Source organism: Zonotrichia albicollis, chromosome 1, assembly GCF_047830755.1.
Source record: "Zonotrichia albicollis isolate bZonAlb1 chromosome 1, bZonAlb1.hap1, whole genome shotgun sequence".
In the NCBI taxonomy this organism is placed as follows: Eukaryota; Metazoa; Chordata; class Aves; order Passeriformes; family Passerellidae; genus Zonotrichia; species Zonotrichia albicollis.
In genome coordinates, this window is record NC_133819.1 from 66,365,305 (window position 1) to 66,383,232 (window position 17,928).

Consider the following 17,928-nt stretch of genomic DNA (forward strand, 5'->3'; position numbering starts at 1 on the left):
CAAGGCTTGAATTCACTTATCTGAAAGTCTTTGAAATTAAAAGGGCATCATAGAGAGACTATAAGATTCATGAGTGAATCACTGAGCCTCATAGTCCTTGCTTCTTACAATGTCCATAAAATCTGTTAAATATTTTTCCTGAGGTCCCATTAGGACCCTCAGAATGTGACTGATATAATTTGCCAGCAACTTAATAGGTATTAATGCCATCAATACCAACACCAGAGACACTATCTAGTGGGAGTTCCACAAGTGCTCAGAGGCAGTTCCATCAATACCAAAGTATTCCTTTCTTTTCATCTGCAGGTCTTGTGTGATTTCAGTTCAGTTGCTTAAAATACTCTGTGGCAGAAATCCTGAGCAAATATCCCAGTTCTAACACACTAGAGAGAAGTGACTTTGGCTTTGGAGGGATGGAGGTACCTTTGCCAAATTGACCTGCTGGCATTTTCACACCCAACCCTGTCCTGTCCTGGCACAGCCATTCTGGCACACACTCCTGTCTCACTGCTCTGCTAAGTCTTGCCAGAGCTCTCAGCTGGCAGCATAATGTGGTAGGACCAAAACCAACAAACAAACAACACGGCTGTCATCAAGACCTTTCCTCAAGGGGCTTGGGATTCCTTCCCTCCTGGTTTCCATGCATATAGAAACCTTCCTGCCAAAGATTTATGCAACAAACAAACAAAGAAACAAAATAACTGCGTGAATGGGAAAAAACCACAGGTGTGTTGGAACAGGATGCCAGGTAGATGTTTATTCCTTGACAGCCATGGGGCCTATGGGACCCAAGGGATGCTGTTTGCCATGGCATGCTCTGGCTGTTGAGGCCATGGCTCTCCCAGAGTTGCCCCCTTACTTTGTCAGCGGCTGTGAGTCGTGTCCAGGGTTTGTCTGCCCTCCTGTCGTAGTCCTGCGCGTCTGCCACCTCCACGTAGTCACTGAAGCGGATGAGGATCTTCCTCTCACGTAGCTCTTCTACTGTGGGCCTTTGACTCAGCTGCAGGTTTGAGGAAAGAGTGGAAAAAGACATCAGGACTTGGCTTTTTCCCTGCAGAGTGCTGCTTGGGGATTTATTTTACTGCAACCACTGTTACAGTAATAACAGGGTTTGGACATTCCCACTGCTTTGTTTTTATCTGCCTTTCAGAGAATTTCTACCTGGGAAATGCCCTTTGTTATAACACCTTGAATATCATCCCACCTTCTGCCAGAGCAGCCCACTGTTCTTTGGGAAGCTGCTGTGGCTGGAGACCACAATTCCCAGCTGATGTTGATCACCCTTAGCAGAAATGAGATGTAAGGCAAGAAAGACTCCTAGTGCACTGATATCCAAGGGAGAGACAAAGATGCCAACACTACTCTAAAATGACCAGCACAGGCTGTGCACTTTCAGCCTTCTTCTGCTGTTGTCTGTACTTTTGCACTGCCTAGGAAGAGTCAGGCCAAGGCACGGAGTGGCTCCTGCCCTGAATTACAGGCAAAAGGTGAAAACCAACTTTCTTTACCATTCTGATGTTCTGCAGTCCTTACCTACAGAAAAGGCAGGCAGGATGATTAGTGCTCATTGAACTTTTAACTGTATCTATTGACATTTGTGGTTTGTATCACACCATATCTGATTATTAAAATTTTATGTTGCATACTACAAGCCAAAAGAGATGGCAGTGGTTGGATTGTATCATGTCAGGAAAGCATCTTCATTGTTTCAAGTATTTCTTTCAAATTCCACAGTAGAATAGGCAGCCACAGTGAAAAACTCCTCTTAAATTAGTGTCCTGATAGCACACGTGTCACACAGCCAGTTACATGGGCAGGGACAGCAGCTGGCTTTCAGGGATCAATTCTCCTTGGATGCACAGCATGCTGGTGAATGTCAAAAGCAATTACACAATCGTTTCTGAAGGTGCTACATGAATGTGTGCATGGGGCTGTAGATGAGCTGAAAAGTTTCACTGTTAGAGTAGAACATTTGTAACCAGGATACATCAGGAAAAAAATATCCTGATAACAATTTCCTACAGTGCATCATGCTCTTCCCACTCACTAAAAATAGATGTGTTTGAAATACTTTACCCTTGTGAAGGGTGAAGGGTCTAAATATTTAATAAAAGGCTTGAGATTCTATTCTGCAACATTATTTATGCCCCTGAATCCACCTTTCTTCCAAATTAAGTATCTCAGTTCCCTGCATTTCATCTTCCAGGGAGAATTAAGATTTAAAACAGCCAGGTTACTAAGTGAAGGGTGAAAAATCCCTCCTTTCTTCAGCACTTGGGTGGAGCTCCACTACCCTATTCAGCATCTGGCTGTAAGCCTGTGTGCTTTTTCTTGGCACAGTTGGTTTTCTTCCTCTTCTCTGTTTAGAAAAGATGATTGTGATGGGAGGCAGCAGTGGGGCTGCTCTCCTTACACCAGCATCCCTGAGCATGCACACACAAATTGGGCTCAAACACCTCATGTGGAGAGTCTGCAGAGCTGCACTAATGTCCTGCCTGTGAGATGCTCAGGAGGAAGGGAATGAGGATGGAAAAAAGATGCACTGACTGTTGTGCCAGTGCTCCTGCTGTGAAAGAGTGCTGAAATCCATGGCTGGTATCACATAGTTCATGTGTAGCCATAAATCTACATATATTTCCATATATAAATACATGCACACAAAATATATTCAGTACATTAAACCAAAGTGCCAATCTGATCATGCTAAGTGTAACGAGAGAGACAACCATGCTAAGTAATTTTATAAAAGCCATTAATTAAGGTTACATTATTGGAATGGTTAACAACTTTCTCTGCCTTCTTCTCATAGCATTGCAGAGATTTCTTGTGACCTTCTAGGTGTGAGAGTCTTGCAGTATGTTTGGGCTGCCCAGAGCTCCCTTAACTCTTGAATAGCTGGGGAATTGCAGTCAGTTCAGCTTTGCAGGACTGCAAGCAGCCCCACTGCAGGTGTCAGTTCAATGTGTGTCCACGCCGAGGGCACAGCTCATCTGAGATCTCACCTTGCAGTTTATTTTTGTGACCTGTGAGCTTTGGTCTCTTGGGTCTAAACTGCTTAATGCTGCAGAGTCCTTATCAAGGAGCACCTGAGAACAAGCTCTTCTAACAGGCAGAAAGAATAGGGCACATTCAGAAATTACAGGACAAGGACACGGCCAAGGGCACCGTGCAATTGTCGGCACAAGGTGCGGTGCTCCAAGCAGGGAGAGGGGTTCTTACTGATCCTTTTTAATTTGCTTCAGTAATGTCAAAGGGATGTACGGGCATGACTGTGTCTGGACTTTTTCTGTGTGCAATACCTGGGCATTTTCATTTCTATTTATCTATTTGTGAAGATCTGGGAGCTGAGGGAGCAGGGTAATTCTATGGTGAGTGACTAATTATGAGTGTGAACCAGGATAAAATTCCCTTTCAAAATAAATGGATTTGTATTAATGCAAGAGCAGTAAATGAGGACAGGACCCTCATGCCTGGTCAAATTTTCTTCTGTATATTCTGGAGCACTAGTACATACAAATGGGCATTTTCCAGGCTTTGATACTAAGGCAATTTGAAAAGGAAGGTTTAACACTCCCTCTTTGTCTGTGGCATGTGAAATGAAGCAAACCCAAGCACTCCCACCAGGTAAAGTGGAGGGGGACTTACTGTTGCCAGTCTGGTCTTGGGATTTAGTCAAATGCAAAATGATGAGTTTGCCCCCACTTCAGTCACATACTTATCTTAGCATGCCATCATTGCCTGCTCTGTTTCCTCATTAAAATGTTACAGTTGTTATTTAAAGAAGAAAACACACTGAAAAATTACAAATTACAAACCCTAACCAGCAGCACCCCTCCCCCTCCTTTGCTCCCCACCTTTTGCAGTAAAGACTTAGGAGCAGGATGTGATGAAAATGCCCTGAAGACCTTTCCTTCTGACTATAAATGCAGTTTATCTAAATTAGCCACTAACCTTTTCTTCCTCTCTGACCTTTCTGCTCCCTGCTGCCTTTCTTTCACCTCCCTCTGATGAGTCCCACCTCTCTCAAGAGTTCATTATTTTCAACAGCCTTTGCTGATGCAAGCCAGTGAAGGTCAGTTAAAGAAAAGCTTGAACATCTTCAAGCAGGGGAGACATTTTCCAGAGAGGCATCAGTGAACAGAGCATTTAAATTGAACTGGGGCAAGAATTTAACAGGAGCAAAGATTTCAGATTATGGCATGGAATTTAAGAAACAGCCACACCTCTTCAATTTGACAGTCAGTATTACAGCTCTGGGAGATTTCCTTTTGGAGCTAGACCTCTGAGAAAAATAAACTATTGGCAGTGGGGGGATAGGAAGCAGTAACAGCTCTGGGGATTGAGAAGCATGGTACCATTTAAGAGAAGAGAAGGGATGAAAAAAAAGAGTTCTATTCCACCTTGTAAGTGATTTGTAAGATGTTCTGTTAATCCAGGCTGCGATTCTCTCTCTGTAATGGAAGTCCTCAGGGGACATTGAGGCTTGGGTTAATTGCCTTGGTCCTTGGCCAAGTTTGCTATGGTTCAGAGAGGATACGCTCTTGGTAGTAATTCACGGGGGCCCAGATTTCCCTGTGGACGTGACCCATCTGCAACACTTCCAGAGGGCTTCTGCACATTAATATTCTTTGAATGGGCTGGAGGTCAAGACCGGTGCTCAGAGAAAAAACCTTCCTAATCCACGTGTGCCTCCACTCCAATGATGCAAGCCCGCGTGCCCAAAGGCGCTCGGTGGGCCCGAGGGGCAGGGAGAGAGGATGGGGGGCTGGACATCCCACATGACAGGCAAACATGCTTCCACTCTCCTTCCTTGGACAGGAGGGACACGAGCTGCTGAGAAACTTAGCCAACAGCATGTCCTTCACTTTGTTATTTGAATGGTAGCTGTTCCTCACCCCAGTCAACGTGGAACTAGATGAGTCGGAGAGGATGGAAAATGCTAAAGGAGGCAGCTTGCTATAGGTCACCTGATTTCTTTATAATGTTATTTTTTTTTTAGAAATTGCCTGTCCAAATGATGAATTCAACCGGATATTTATTGCTCACTTTAATAAGGCATCTAGACCTAGCAAGGTAATCTTACTTATTACAGCATGTCATGTTACAACTTATCATCATAACACTGTAACAAAATGTCAGTGCTGACAGAATTTTAAGAATAGCTTTTTTATGGATGGAGTGGGTTCTTCCCTTGGAACTGGAATGTTGCCACCAAAAAATCTAGGGACAGTAGCAGTTTCTGTAGTGCAAGGTCAAAAGTCTCATCAGTGGCTTCTACAGAACCCACTTCCCTTCTTAAATCCCAACTACACACATTTCCAAAAGAGGCAACATGGCAGAGTTTCCTCATGTTGAATTTACCCTGCGGGCACATGTGTGCTTGAAAATTCAGTGCAAACAGAAAGGGCTGCTGGGCAACACACTTGCTGTGCTCAATTAAACTTCTGCTTGATCTGGGGTTTAAAATCCTTAGGTAGTAAGACTTCAGTACAAACCAACAGAAGGAGCTTCCCACTCTGCTGTAAACACGACACATCTGGGACAGGCTCATGAAAGAAACAGCTGGGGAATAACAACTATTTTTGCAGGATTCACTCAGTGGTTGGCATTTCTAGTTGTTATCTAAAACACTTGCACACTTTATTCACTTCTTTTCTCTGGTGATTTCTGAGCTTTTGTGATGATATGTTTGGTAGGTGAGAACACAATCTGTTGTTAGATCAGCCCTGCAGTTCTTTCATTAAAATTACATGTGTCACTAGAACAATTTACAACAGTTTAAAAAGGTGATCCAAAGCAAACAATGTTAAGCTGTGTTGCTATCAACCTCAGAAATGTAGGGGAGAAAAATCTTTACTAGAGAGGAAGTAAAAAAAAAGACTAAAAGGTTTGTGACCAGGAACAGGGGTAGTAAAGAGCTAAATGCCAGGGCCTTGCACTGATGCTGCTTTCTCTGTTGTTCCTACATAAAAGGGCAAAAAAGACAAAGCAAGAAATCTCCCAGATAACTGCTGAGGTTTTAGGGAGCAGACACTGCTGTGAAGCGGTGGCAGCCTGGGTGCTTTAGTTGAGCTGTGGCCTCTGCCTGTGACAGCTGATTCCTGTGCTCTGCACCCTTCCTACAGGATAGTGAAGGATGGGAAGGATGGGAACCGTGTGGCGATGGTGCCGGCTCAGTCGGCAAGCCCTCACTTCTTAGGCAGCACAGTGGGTGTGGGGAGGGAGCTTTGCTCTGTGTCTATTACAGCTGCTCCTCAAATGGCATCAAGCTCCGCACTGGATTCCTGCACGTGTTTACCCTTCAATGTACAGGGGAATTGAAAGCCTGGCAAAATGGCATTTCCAGCCTTTGCGCAGAGCCTCAATCCCATGAAACATCTGCAATGCAGTTAGGATCCTTTCTTTCAGGAAGAGGGAATGCACAATCATCCCTGTCATCGTAGTGAGGAATAGAAGTGTTTAACAAACAATATTATGGCTGTCTAGCTCCTGCAGACAAGAGCAGTATCCCCCCACTGGTCACCAAGGATTCTACTTATTTACATGAACTGAGAGTTAAGGCATGAGATTTTTAACCATGGTAGAAAGCAATTCAGTTCTCAGAATGTAACCTTTCCACATATATTTAGAGACCTTTCCTTGTTAATATTTATACCATGAAAGCTGTGATCACATAGGTCAAAAAAATGAAGCCATCTAAAATTGCACAGAAAGGGAATGGTGCTGCTTCACAAGTATGTGAGTTTTTAGAGGGCTTTCTTTACCCTTGGAGACAGGAAATATGTCAGTGCTGAAAGAAAGTTAATCTGCAATAGTAGGATGGATTGTTCACTGTGTATGTTTGGGCATCCGTAGACATTTATGCCAGCTGCAAAACTGAATGGGTACATCTGAAATGACTGTTCTTCAGTTTAAGAGTAAATTACTTTTGAATCAAGCGATGCTGTTTTGTTTGTCCTTCCTTGCCAATACAAGATTGTTTTCTGCACTATATACTTTTTCATAAATGCTTGTCTCTATTAAGTTTAAATGCCTCAGTTGACAACCTCCCTTTCCAGAAAATGTTTAGCTTCCAGTTTTATGAGGGTTTTTTTTGGTGGAATTTTCAAATCAGCATTGCTTTAACTTTGCTCTCTGTAATGGCTACAGAAGCCATTACACTTACAAGAAGCACTGGTCCTTGTAAATGCTGATCTTTATCCTTCACTGTTCAAAACTCCTTCAGTTATGAAGACTAGATCTTCTTTTTTTCTGTTTGAAATGTTACCAGCAGTAGCCTGCAAAGTGGTTTCCTTTGCTCTCCATGGACTTACACCCTGCAACATTGCTGATTTCTTGTAAAGATTTTTTTGTAAGACTTGTTTCACACTCTACTTTTGAAAATGGTGCTGAAGAAAAGGAAAAAGGCAAACAACTGTGCAGTAGGGAGAAAGTTAGAGTAGTGTCATAATAGGATCAAAGTTGCTTCTCACCTTACGTGTTAATCTTCTCTTAATCTCTCGTTTTTCCTCCTGCTCCTCTTGCTCATTCCGGGCTGTAAAAGATTTACAAGGATCTCAGACTGTGGACTCATCAGGCATGCACCGTTTGCAACAAAATAAGCCTTTCCATCAGTAAGTGTATTAATGTTTCAGGACCTCTCTGATGCACAGTATGTCCCTCTGGGGCTGGTGAATGTCCTCGATCCGTAGCTACTGTGCTTCTTCACACGCCTCATAAAACATCTACAGCTTCCTTCCTTTCCCTGTGTTGGCACCTCTTCATGTGTGTCACTTTCTAGAAGGGCTGGGCAGCAAGCCAGCTCTTCAAAAAAATGTTATCTCCCTGCCCACAGGCCTGGTGGCCTCAGGGGGCTCAGCTACGATAGGGTTGGATTCTGCAAGGTCAGTGGTTGGAAAAGAAACACATACATTTTTTTTCCATCTGCAGAATAATTTCTTGTAGCTACTTTTTGGAGATAATAGAAAAAAACCTTTGGAATAGAGGTGCCAGACAAATTGTGCAACTCCCCATGGCATGAGTGGAGTTAAGGAGAGTGTGTCCTTCCATCACGAGCCTTCAAAGTTTCACACTGGAGCATAAAAGTTCATCCCAGGTCATTTAACTTTCAACATTAAGCCAAAAGATCACGTGCTACGAGTTCTTACCAGGGCATGCCTCAACTCTTCTCCCTCAAGAGTTCAATCACATTGGAGTACACTAACTCTTCTTCAACTTAGGAGCAGGCTGTCATGCATTGCCTTTGCATTGACCTTTACCAAAAGTCACTAAAATCCCAGGCTTCCAGGTACTCAGCTTCTCGATCAGTTAGGATCTGTCTCCACTGCTTTACTGATGGCTGAAACGCTCTTTACTCCCATCATGCCAGCACAAAACAGGTGAGAGCAAACACAACTCATCAGCTTTTCCAGTCAGTACTCTGCACCCCTGCTGGGTTCCAGTTTTTGCTCAGCTAGGACTAGCTCAGGCAGGAATAACTCTCTGCAGGGGACATTATGCACCTCAAAGGCCAGCTGAGGAGAGGTGCTTTGATTTAAATTGTTAAACTTTGGATTGCACTAAACTCAAGGGGGCATCCCACGTTCCTCTCTGCTGATCCTGCAGTTGGAGCAGGCACCTCCTGCAGAGCAGCAGGAACAACCCACCAGCCCTAGCTTCTTCAGCTGTGAGAGCACAAGCCAGCACTCTCACTGGAAAACTGGGGCTTTCCCCACACAGAAATGAGAGCCCACAGAAGGCTCTGCACAGGTGAGAAGGGCTAGGCTGCAAACCAGGTGTCACTGCTCAGGACAGACAGTGCTACCACAACTGCTCACTGACTTCAGCAGGACTGGGAAATCTCCACCAAAGTGGACACAGAACCTGCCGATGTTATGATGTTTCACACTACACTTCTGATCTTTAAGTGCCATTTTACCAAAAATACTGCTTATATTTTCAGAAGGAAGGAAACCAGTAGGGACTAAAAAGAACACAAGACAGCAGGGAGTTACAACTGTCTTTTTAAGCAATCACTGGAGTATCTACACTGATAAATATGATTTTCCTCTTTCAGTGGTTTCTGTCCCTACTCGGCTGGATACTCCTCCAGCAATTGATCCTCTAGCAATTTTTTTCTTCCCTTTGTGTCTCAAATTTGGAGGAGCTGGTCCTGCAAATGCTTGCTTTCAGACACAGCACTAACTAAAGAGAATCCACACAGAGTCAGGGTAGAACTGCAAGCAGCCAAGGAGTTTTATATAAAACTTAGTAATGGCTACTCATTTATGTCCTTGGCATCTGATGTTTTTTCTCTTCTCCTCACGCTCAGCCCAGCTACCCACTTTCAGAGACAGCCAGGCTTAAGACTTCAGGCAGGTAAAAGCTGGAAAATAGGAATACATTCTCCTTCAAAACTAGAAAGTGACTTTGTTTTAGCCTATTTCTTTGAAGTTAAGTCATGCCAATCTTGTGAAGATACAGAACAGATGCTTTATTTCATCTTAGGTGTTCAGGAGATTCTCTGTTTCTCTAAACCTGTGTGTCAGGGTGATGTAGGTGCAATTTTCACTCCTGATCTCGTGCCAGTGTGAAATGTCCCCCAGTACTGTTTGACGTATTCAGAACCCACCTAACCATAATTTTTATGAGAAATTTATGCAACCCTGAATGTGCCAGGTTGACAATTGGATTACTTTCATCCACCTGTGAAGTGGCATGGAGTGGTGCATGATGGGGATCGAGGCATCTTTCCGTGTACCCTTGGACAGCAAGTACAGCTGCAAAGTGTTCTTTAGTCTTCAAAATAACCCTGCAGGCCTGGACTCCTCCCACTCCATGCCCTTGATCTAAATATGAGTCAGTGACTGGGGCATACTTCAGTGAAGGACATCCCACAAGACCCAGTTGTCTGTCTCTGCTGTTTCCTTGCTGTGGCTGCTGTGATTTCACCGTTGCCATCAGCAAGTACAGAACTTGGGAAATGGATGCTTTGCCCTTGTAAAGATAACTCTTATTGCAGTAGCACATAACTAGGAAGCATTCAATTCATGTATAAAGACTGGCTATCCAACCACACTTTGCCTCATTTTTCCCCATCAGCATGGGCAGTAATGCAGTTACACGTGCAATAGGCACATCACAGTACCAGACATGACACTTTCATCAGGAAGATTTCAGCTTTAACTGCAGAGAAAGTCCTGTTTAGTCTACTTGAGAGCTTGGTAGGTTTTCTTTTGTGTTTGTGCATGCTTTGGGCTGGGCTTTTGCAAATTGCTTGACCTGCTAATGCGGAGAATTTACACTCTTTTTATTAGCACTTCCTGAGTTTCTCCTTCCCTACACTCCATTATATTTATTATAATGCTCCTTTTCAGAAGTCTAGAGAAATGACACAAAATGACATACAAATCAGAAAATATTTATTTTTACTGGTTTAAGTGTAGAGTATGTTTATGCTTTCTTTTTTAAATTATGTAACAAATTTATTTTTTTCTTTCCTGCTGTGGTTCACCAAAAGTTGGAATGCCTTGGAAATACCACATTACTCTTTCCTGTAATTAGGAAGCTGTTTGTTTACCAAGACACACATGTTTGGGGCAGATCTGTGCTAAAGGAAGCTATAAAAAAATCCATTCAGGAAATACAATGTGGTTCTGGAATCAGGGTAATATTTTCAAACATCCATGTAATTTAAAAGCCTTTATTCAATTAAAAAAGAAACTGGTGTTACTCGAGGGGTAACTCCTCTGAAATGTAAGACACCCTTAGGGCCCTCTGTGACTGCTGTGCTCAGCAATATGACCTTTAGGAATGTCTGCAATGCACCCAGCACTGGAGATGCTGCTCTCTGCTGATGCTGGTTCAAAGCAGGTGTCCAAGATGCCACCTCCCCCAGTGCCAGGGCAGTGTTTGCTGGCCATGCACCAGTGCCAGGTGGTGCCTGACGCGTGTTTGTCCAGAGGTCCCAGGATGACAACATGAGGTGCCAGAAAATTGGCCTCTGTCTCTCTGTGCGTGAGCCTGACACCAGTCACGTCGCAGGTCCCCCTTCTCCAGCTGTTCTGCTACACCCCTGGGAGACAATCACAGCTGGATGTGCAAATATTTCCCCAGGTTCTGCCCCTGCCTTCCCCCAGCAGTCAGTCACCGGAGTTAGGAGCAGACAGGAGGAGCACAGTTACTAAGAGAGGGCTGGTCCCAAACAAATGGCTTTTCCAGCAGCCTCAGGCTTGCCCACGCTGCTCTGCTGTCCAGTCTTTTCTCCTCCTTGCATTCACAGTGGTGACTCTCTCCCTCTGACTGCTACGTGTAATAACATCAACAGATAAAAAGACCCTGCTGGGCACTAACACTATCATTAATCTGCTAAGAATTTGATTTTGAAATATTTGAAAAATGAATTCTGCTGATTTTCAGAGAATTAATCTTCTGCTACCACATTTTTATGATTTTATACAATGCAGCTATTCGAACAAGAGAAGGTGAATTATGGACCTACCTAAGGAGACATTATGTATAAGGTACCATTTTGGAATACTTTTTTCTGTAGTAAGTTTAAAAAATTTTCCTGGAAATATGCATTTACTAACTTAAAAAGGGAAGAACTTGTTTGTTTGCTGTTTTTTTTTTCTGTTTCCAAAGTAACAACAACAATCATATAAACAGGTTTTTTTTGTTTTTAATATTCAAAACACTTGCAAGCAAGTAAAGAAACTGTAATTTTCTTCCTGTTCATTCATGAGGTTATGAAAGTTGGACTCAGTCCAGCTTCCCTTCAAGTCAGTGACAATGTATCTACTAACTTGGTTCAGGATTTCTGAGTGGCATTTTGTCCCTTTAAAATAACATGGGCTGAGGATCTACTTGCAAATTTTTGGCTGATTTAAAGGGAGAGTTTCATGGGAATAACCCTGAGTCCCACTGGATTATTTTTTAAATTGAATAAAGGCTCCAGCTAGCATAGATTGCTGTGAAGATTTTTAGGAAAGCTAATCGAGCTATGCCCTAATGTCTTTACTAACTTACAATGGGATGTTCATCTATATAAGTGCTGCACAAAGGAGGCTTTTCAGGATGTCTGACTCTCTGTCTGGAATGTCATTCAAGACCTAGGATTTTTTCCCCTTAGGTTGTTTATTCTTGTAAATTTACTGACTCTGGTTTGAAAGAACTGTTTCTGCAGATTTAGATGTTATTACAGACTTTCATGCTTATTTGCACTTACGATGCCCTTTATTATTTTTATTTATTATCAGTGATGCTTACAGAGAATAGCTGATGTTCATAAAAACCACCAAATGTATATGAAACCTAACCCAAATTATCTGGCTTCAGGTTAAATGGCAGCAGAATCAGGACTTACGTTTCAGTATGTTCCTCTGCTCCAATTCTTCGGCAGTCGGCCTCTGGCTCAGTCGTCTGCGAAAAAAGTCCAAGATCAGTTTTTGGACCATATCATATTCTCCTCAGTTCTCTGCCTTGAAGAGCCACTTTGGGGTGTGAAAGGCAGAACAGAAAGCACTGACACTGCTCCATTATGTACTTGGTATGCCTGGACCATGCGTGACACACACCATGCTTCGCTTTCTCAGTTTCCTCTGTTTCCAACCCACGAAAGACAAAATATGTTATGTCATCCTTAGGCATGACTCTCCCACCCCTACCCCAGGCAGAGCTGCTGAAAGCTAAGCCACACAGATGTCTCCACTTAATTTCCTTCCCTCCATGCCTTCTTCCTGACTTGCACAAGTATTTCTAGCTAGGATCCAGCTAACCCTCTCGCTGCCCCCTCGCCAGCCTCCTGCCTGCGCCCCGTTGGTTCACACAGTGTTTGAACACACAGACACAGAAAAACAATGGACCGTTTGGCAGCACTGAGGGCAGAACAATAGCAACCCTCCTCCTCCTCTTGTGGCTTTTATTAAATCCTATATTGAAGGATCAGTGTGACTTGCTAGTCAATCTGTCTGTAAGAGGGTTAACAAACCGCACAATCTAATTACAAATGGGGGCTCTGTACGTAGGAATGACCTGAATATTCAGAATACAGAGCAAGCACAAAAGGGTCTTTGCAAAACAAAGTAAACCAGAGAGATGACATCAGAAGTCAGCACTGTTGGGCATCCTCATACTTTTATCCAAGTCAATGGGTGTTTTGTCAATGATACCAGTGACATGACAGAGCCTTCTCTTCCTCCAGACTTGGTCATTCAGAGACATTTCCAACTTGAGGACCCGAGTCTTTGTCAACTGGACCAGCTTTCCTGTGAGTTACTGGTTACTGGGTACTGATAGGAAATTATAAGAATGCTGCATGGCTTCATCTTCTGCAAGGAATGTTCCCCTGACCCTGGGCCCAGCAGCTCCCTGAAATGGAGCTGGATGAGAGATGTCTGACAATGGCTCCTCACCACACAGGGACTAAGCTGCTGGTGCACGTGCATCCCCAACCTTCTCCAGGGCCAGGAACTCATGTGTGTGCCAGTTCAAGACCCCTGCCCCTCACACTGTGTGCAGAGCACAGGGCTGAACAAGCACTAGGTAGGAGCCCACCTCCCACACCAGCTGTTTGAAGGCAGAAGCTTTACAGGCACCTGATTTTACAGTCTGAAGATCTCCACCAGCAGAAGTGATACCAGCTGCATGTCCTTTGGGAGCACTTTACACCATGAAAACAAATGAGCAGAACACAGCCCTATTTCAGTGTAGAATTTGGAGTCAGGAGCTTTATCCCTTTCTCAAAGCAGATTGAACATTTATCTCATTAGAAAAGTGTTAAAAGGGACAGAAACTGACCCTTAATTCAGAAGTAAAGAATGTCTGCAAAGTACTTTGAAGACAGAAAGTGCTATTCAAGTGCTTGCCATTACATCTTTAATATACAGTAGCTGTTGCTAATGGGAGACTTTGCCTTAGGACTGTGAAGCAATTAGAACTACTTCATTTCTAGCATCACATGACAACCAAAAAAGAAGTTGCCTCTTTTAGCCCCACCACACATGTCTGCAGGAACTGTATTATAAATGTTTTCAATCCCCCATGCCGTGATGCTTTTCAAAAGGATGCATCAGAGGGATATTCAAGATGAATGTCAGCCATCCAGCATGTGGATGGCTTCTACAGAAACAGACATCATAGTAAAAAGAGAAAGGAAGAAACCTTCCCCCAAAGTCCTCCAGATTCCAAGAAAACAAGGATTGAAGAATTCAGATAACTGTTCTGTCACGAACAGTTCACACTAGGACATTTCTAACAGAAGGCAGAGGTTTTATCTACCTACAGAAGTGATTTACAACAGGGACCACATCTTCCATGTGTTCAGTGAGGTACCTGCCATGAAGCAGATGCATTTAAACTAAGCTTTCGCTGCCTGTTTCTGTGGCATTTCTTCCACACAAGAGGACACACATTTCCTCCAAGAATACCCTTGTTGTTATCTGCACCCTCTACTCCTGTGCTGCTCAGGACCTAGAGACCATGGGATTCTTCCCCACACTGTCTGGTAGGGCCCCAAGTGAAAGCCAGCCAAGGATATTCATGTTCCCCATCAAGAGTCAAATTACTTTGTGGATTCCATTATCCACCCTTTTCGGTCTGCAGAGTGCTCCTGCCTAAATGGTGACTGCCACTTTCAAGTGATGCACAGCAGAAAAAGCCGTGCCACTTTGGATAGATTCATTCATGGATTAGCAAACAAATGTCAAGTTTCTAATAATGTGAGTTAGGCAGCAGGAAAAGCTAAGGTATTCTTGTAGTGGAACAAAATCTTAATTAGTCCTTACAGTGCAAGTAGTAAAGCATCACTGAGGGATGAAGGTCATGAATAGAAGCCATAGAGGTTTCTGGCCTCCAGTACCAGTGTCTGCTTTCATCTCCATGAACTGCTGTTAAATTCCCATTTCCATCATCCCTTGGGACTGACCGAGTCTGCTCCTGCTCCTTCATTCTAAGTCCCACCTTGATGAGTTCTTCAAATAAACCCAGCCCCTTCCACAGCCCTTCCCTTCCAAACTCCCCCAATTATCTCTTTTCATGGTTTCTTGCTCATTTAATTTAATTCCTTCTATGCTGTTACAGTGACTTCTGCCCCCAAACACCTCCACCAGCTCCTCAGAACAGCAGCATTTAGGCTCTTGTTTCTTGCCACCTAATTTCTAGGCTTGCCAGACGTTGAACAGCTGTTAACATCTCTGTTAATCTTTGAAAATCTTGATACTAGTTACAGATAACGTAAGTCAAGAAACACAAGCAGCTCTTGCTTTATTACTACGTCTGCAAAGACACAGGTTTGTTTTTTTTTTTTCCACACTCAGTTTCAGTACACCAGCTCTAGCATAGAGCTCTGACCTTGGCAAACATCAGTGGTTATAGCTCCCCTCTTCTGCCTTCCTTCCTGTCCTGCCCAGAATGAAAAGTTGTTAATGAAGCCCACCTAGCTTGCACAGGTTGATTTCAACAGTTTGATTGCTGGCTTGCTGCTGTGCCTCATTTAATTTAACATCACAGGGGCTGCATGAGGCAGTCAGGAGGCCACAGGTCAGGAAAAAGGTGTCTCATTAGCAGCACAATCTGAATAAACAGGAGAAAATGGACGTGAGGAAGGAACCTGGTGCCACAGCAAAGAACAGATCTGCTTGTGCAAACTGTAAGGATGGAGGGAGATGTGTGGTGCTGCTGTTGATCAGAAGGTAACGCTGGCTGTTTCATCAAACAAAGTAAGTGCAGGTGTCTGGCCAAGGAACAGGGGCGACAGACCTCAACAAGCAACCACCTCTAACAGCACTTTCTGTATTTAAAATGTTCATGTGTCAACATGCCTGACCTTCACTGTGCCATCCATACAGTTTTGCAATGTGCTTCAGGCATCCAAGAGGACAGGAAAGTGTTTTGTAATTGGTGCTTTACAATTATTGCTTGGTTTGTACTTCATATATTTCTGCAATATTGATTACAACAGTTTTGCAAATATACTGTGACAAAGGTTTTACTACAAAGGAAAGCTTCCTAAGATTTATGGTGACATAAGGAAAGCCTTGCTGGGATTTCACTGAAAAAATAATATCCAAATGGGTTTGTCAGTAAAAATTGCTCACATTTACAAAGATAAACTTGACAGCAAACCAATTTTCTGAATTAATTCTCTACATGATCAAATGCATCACACTCCTTGTGCTAGACAATGAGAGCAGTTCTTCATTAGCATGGTGTAGTGAGGCTTATTTTGTTGGGTGGTTTGTTTTTTTTTTTTTTTTTTTTTTTTTTTTTTGCTTGTTTGCTTGCTTTGAATTTGCTCTGGGCTGGGCTGGTCACATTATGGCAGATGAGTAGGAGTCTGGGGCCAGAAGGGACAATCATGCAAAATCCATTGCTGTAGATCTAAAATATTGGCTGGTGCAGGAACCAACAGGAAAGAAAGGCAGCATTTTCACTGATGGATGCTACTGTTTGGACCCTCCCCAGCAAACTGAGAACTCAGAATGAAAAGTTTCTGCTCCATGTGTCAGTGCTCTGCAGGAGCAATAAAAGGAAAAACATGTCCTTGAGCACGACAAAACCCTTAAATGAAGTACACAGTGCTGCTTACCCTGCTCTGCAGTGTGGCCACTCCCCGAGGGCTCTCAGGCCAGCAGCCAATCCCTTGTGGGGCCTTGGCTCAGATTTTTGCAGCCCTTCTGTCTGGCAGCACCTTTGAGGTGAGATGCTCCAGGCTGTCTTGGCTGTCCCCTACCAGGAGTCCTGGGTTTTCTCTCCTTGATCTCTTGTTTTGCTGTGGATGAGCTCCAAGAAAAAGCTGGTTTATGCCATCCAGCTTGTTGTTGTGTGAACAGGATGATGTGTGATATGTGTTTTCTGTGTATCAGGAATTCATCTTTGCCTCTGTCCAGAGGACAAGAGAATTTAAGAGCCTAGTGTGGGGTCACACGCAAGTATAATGGCTGGATACAATACAGGGCTGGCTGGAAATTGCTTCCCCACCCACTTGCCAGGCTTATTAACTGTGAGTGTTTGCAGGCACGAAAGGCAGAACTCAGCAGCTCTCCAGTGCCTGAATGGTGACATTTGGTGTGTGGGACCCAAGAACAGGACTGGTGGACATGACAGGGCACAGAGCAGGATGGTGAGATGTCCAGAATATCCCCAAGGCATCTCTGAGCCAAGCTGTGCTCACACAGTTGTTCCTCATGACTTATGTCACCCTGATGTAAAATAACTTGTGAGCACAGTGGGGCATAACCTCTGGAGCAACTCCTGAATTTATTCTGTATGTGCAAATATCCTCAATCAGCAGCAACTGGGCTCATACTACCCTAGACACTGCGCTAACAGAGCAGTAAATCTGAGCTGGGCGCATGAGAAGCTGCTACAAAGAGCTACTTGTCACATTGCTCTTTAGTTGACATAAATGAGCATGACTGAAGCTAGTAGAACTGCACTGATTTACATCAGCAAAATAATTCCACATGAGGAAAATTCAATGGGAGTAAGGAGTGTTAATTTACCTTGCCTTTCCCAATAATAATAATGCTGATAACAAAGCAGAATTAACCAAGTAAAGGCTGTCAGGGGCTCTTTGCACTCCAATGCCATGTACAGAAAATTCAGAGAAAAACAGAAAAGAAGAAAATATTGTATTTGTTTCTAGTAGTTAACTGTTAGCAGAGGGCAAGAATGAACTACTTCCTTTCCTTACATCACTGCACAATGAGCAAAAAATCATTGTAAGCCTGGAGGCTCACTTTCTTTGTAGTGACAGCCCAGATTTTGCCAGTCAGACTGTAGAGTCTACAGAGGACTATCATTCTCCTAAACAGGACTTATAAAATGGGATTAAATGTACTTCTATCAATGAATTAATAAACTGAGGCCATATTAAATAGAAAATCCCTACCCAAAGAAGCAAGTGTAACCAATAAAATACCAATAAAATTCTTCAACTAGACTCCATTA

The 17,928-nt window shown here is 43.4% G+C and overlaps 1 protein-coding gene across 11 annotated transcripts in view; it reads right to left on the minus strand.

Annotated features, from left to right (window-relative positions):
• The window catches only part of PHACTR1 (phosphatase and actin regulator 1), a 305,309-nt gene that overhangs the window by 14,715 nt on the left and 272,666 nt on the right, over window positions 1-17,928 (minus strand). For all 11 annotated transcript variants that reach the window (XM_005481734.4, XM_005481732.4, XM_074543492.1 and 8 more), the window contains 3 exons: window positions 12,344-12,399; window positions 7,473-7,534; window positions 860-1,000 (listed from right to left, as the gene is read on the minus strand). In XM_005481734.4, the coding sequence (XP_005481791.1) occupies window positions 860-1,000; window positions 7,473-7,534; window positions 12,344-12,399 (259 nt within the window). The remainder of the gene's footprint in view (window positions 1-859; window positions 1,001-7,472; window positions 7,535-12,343; window positions 12,400-17,928) is intronic.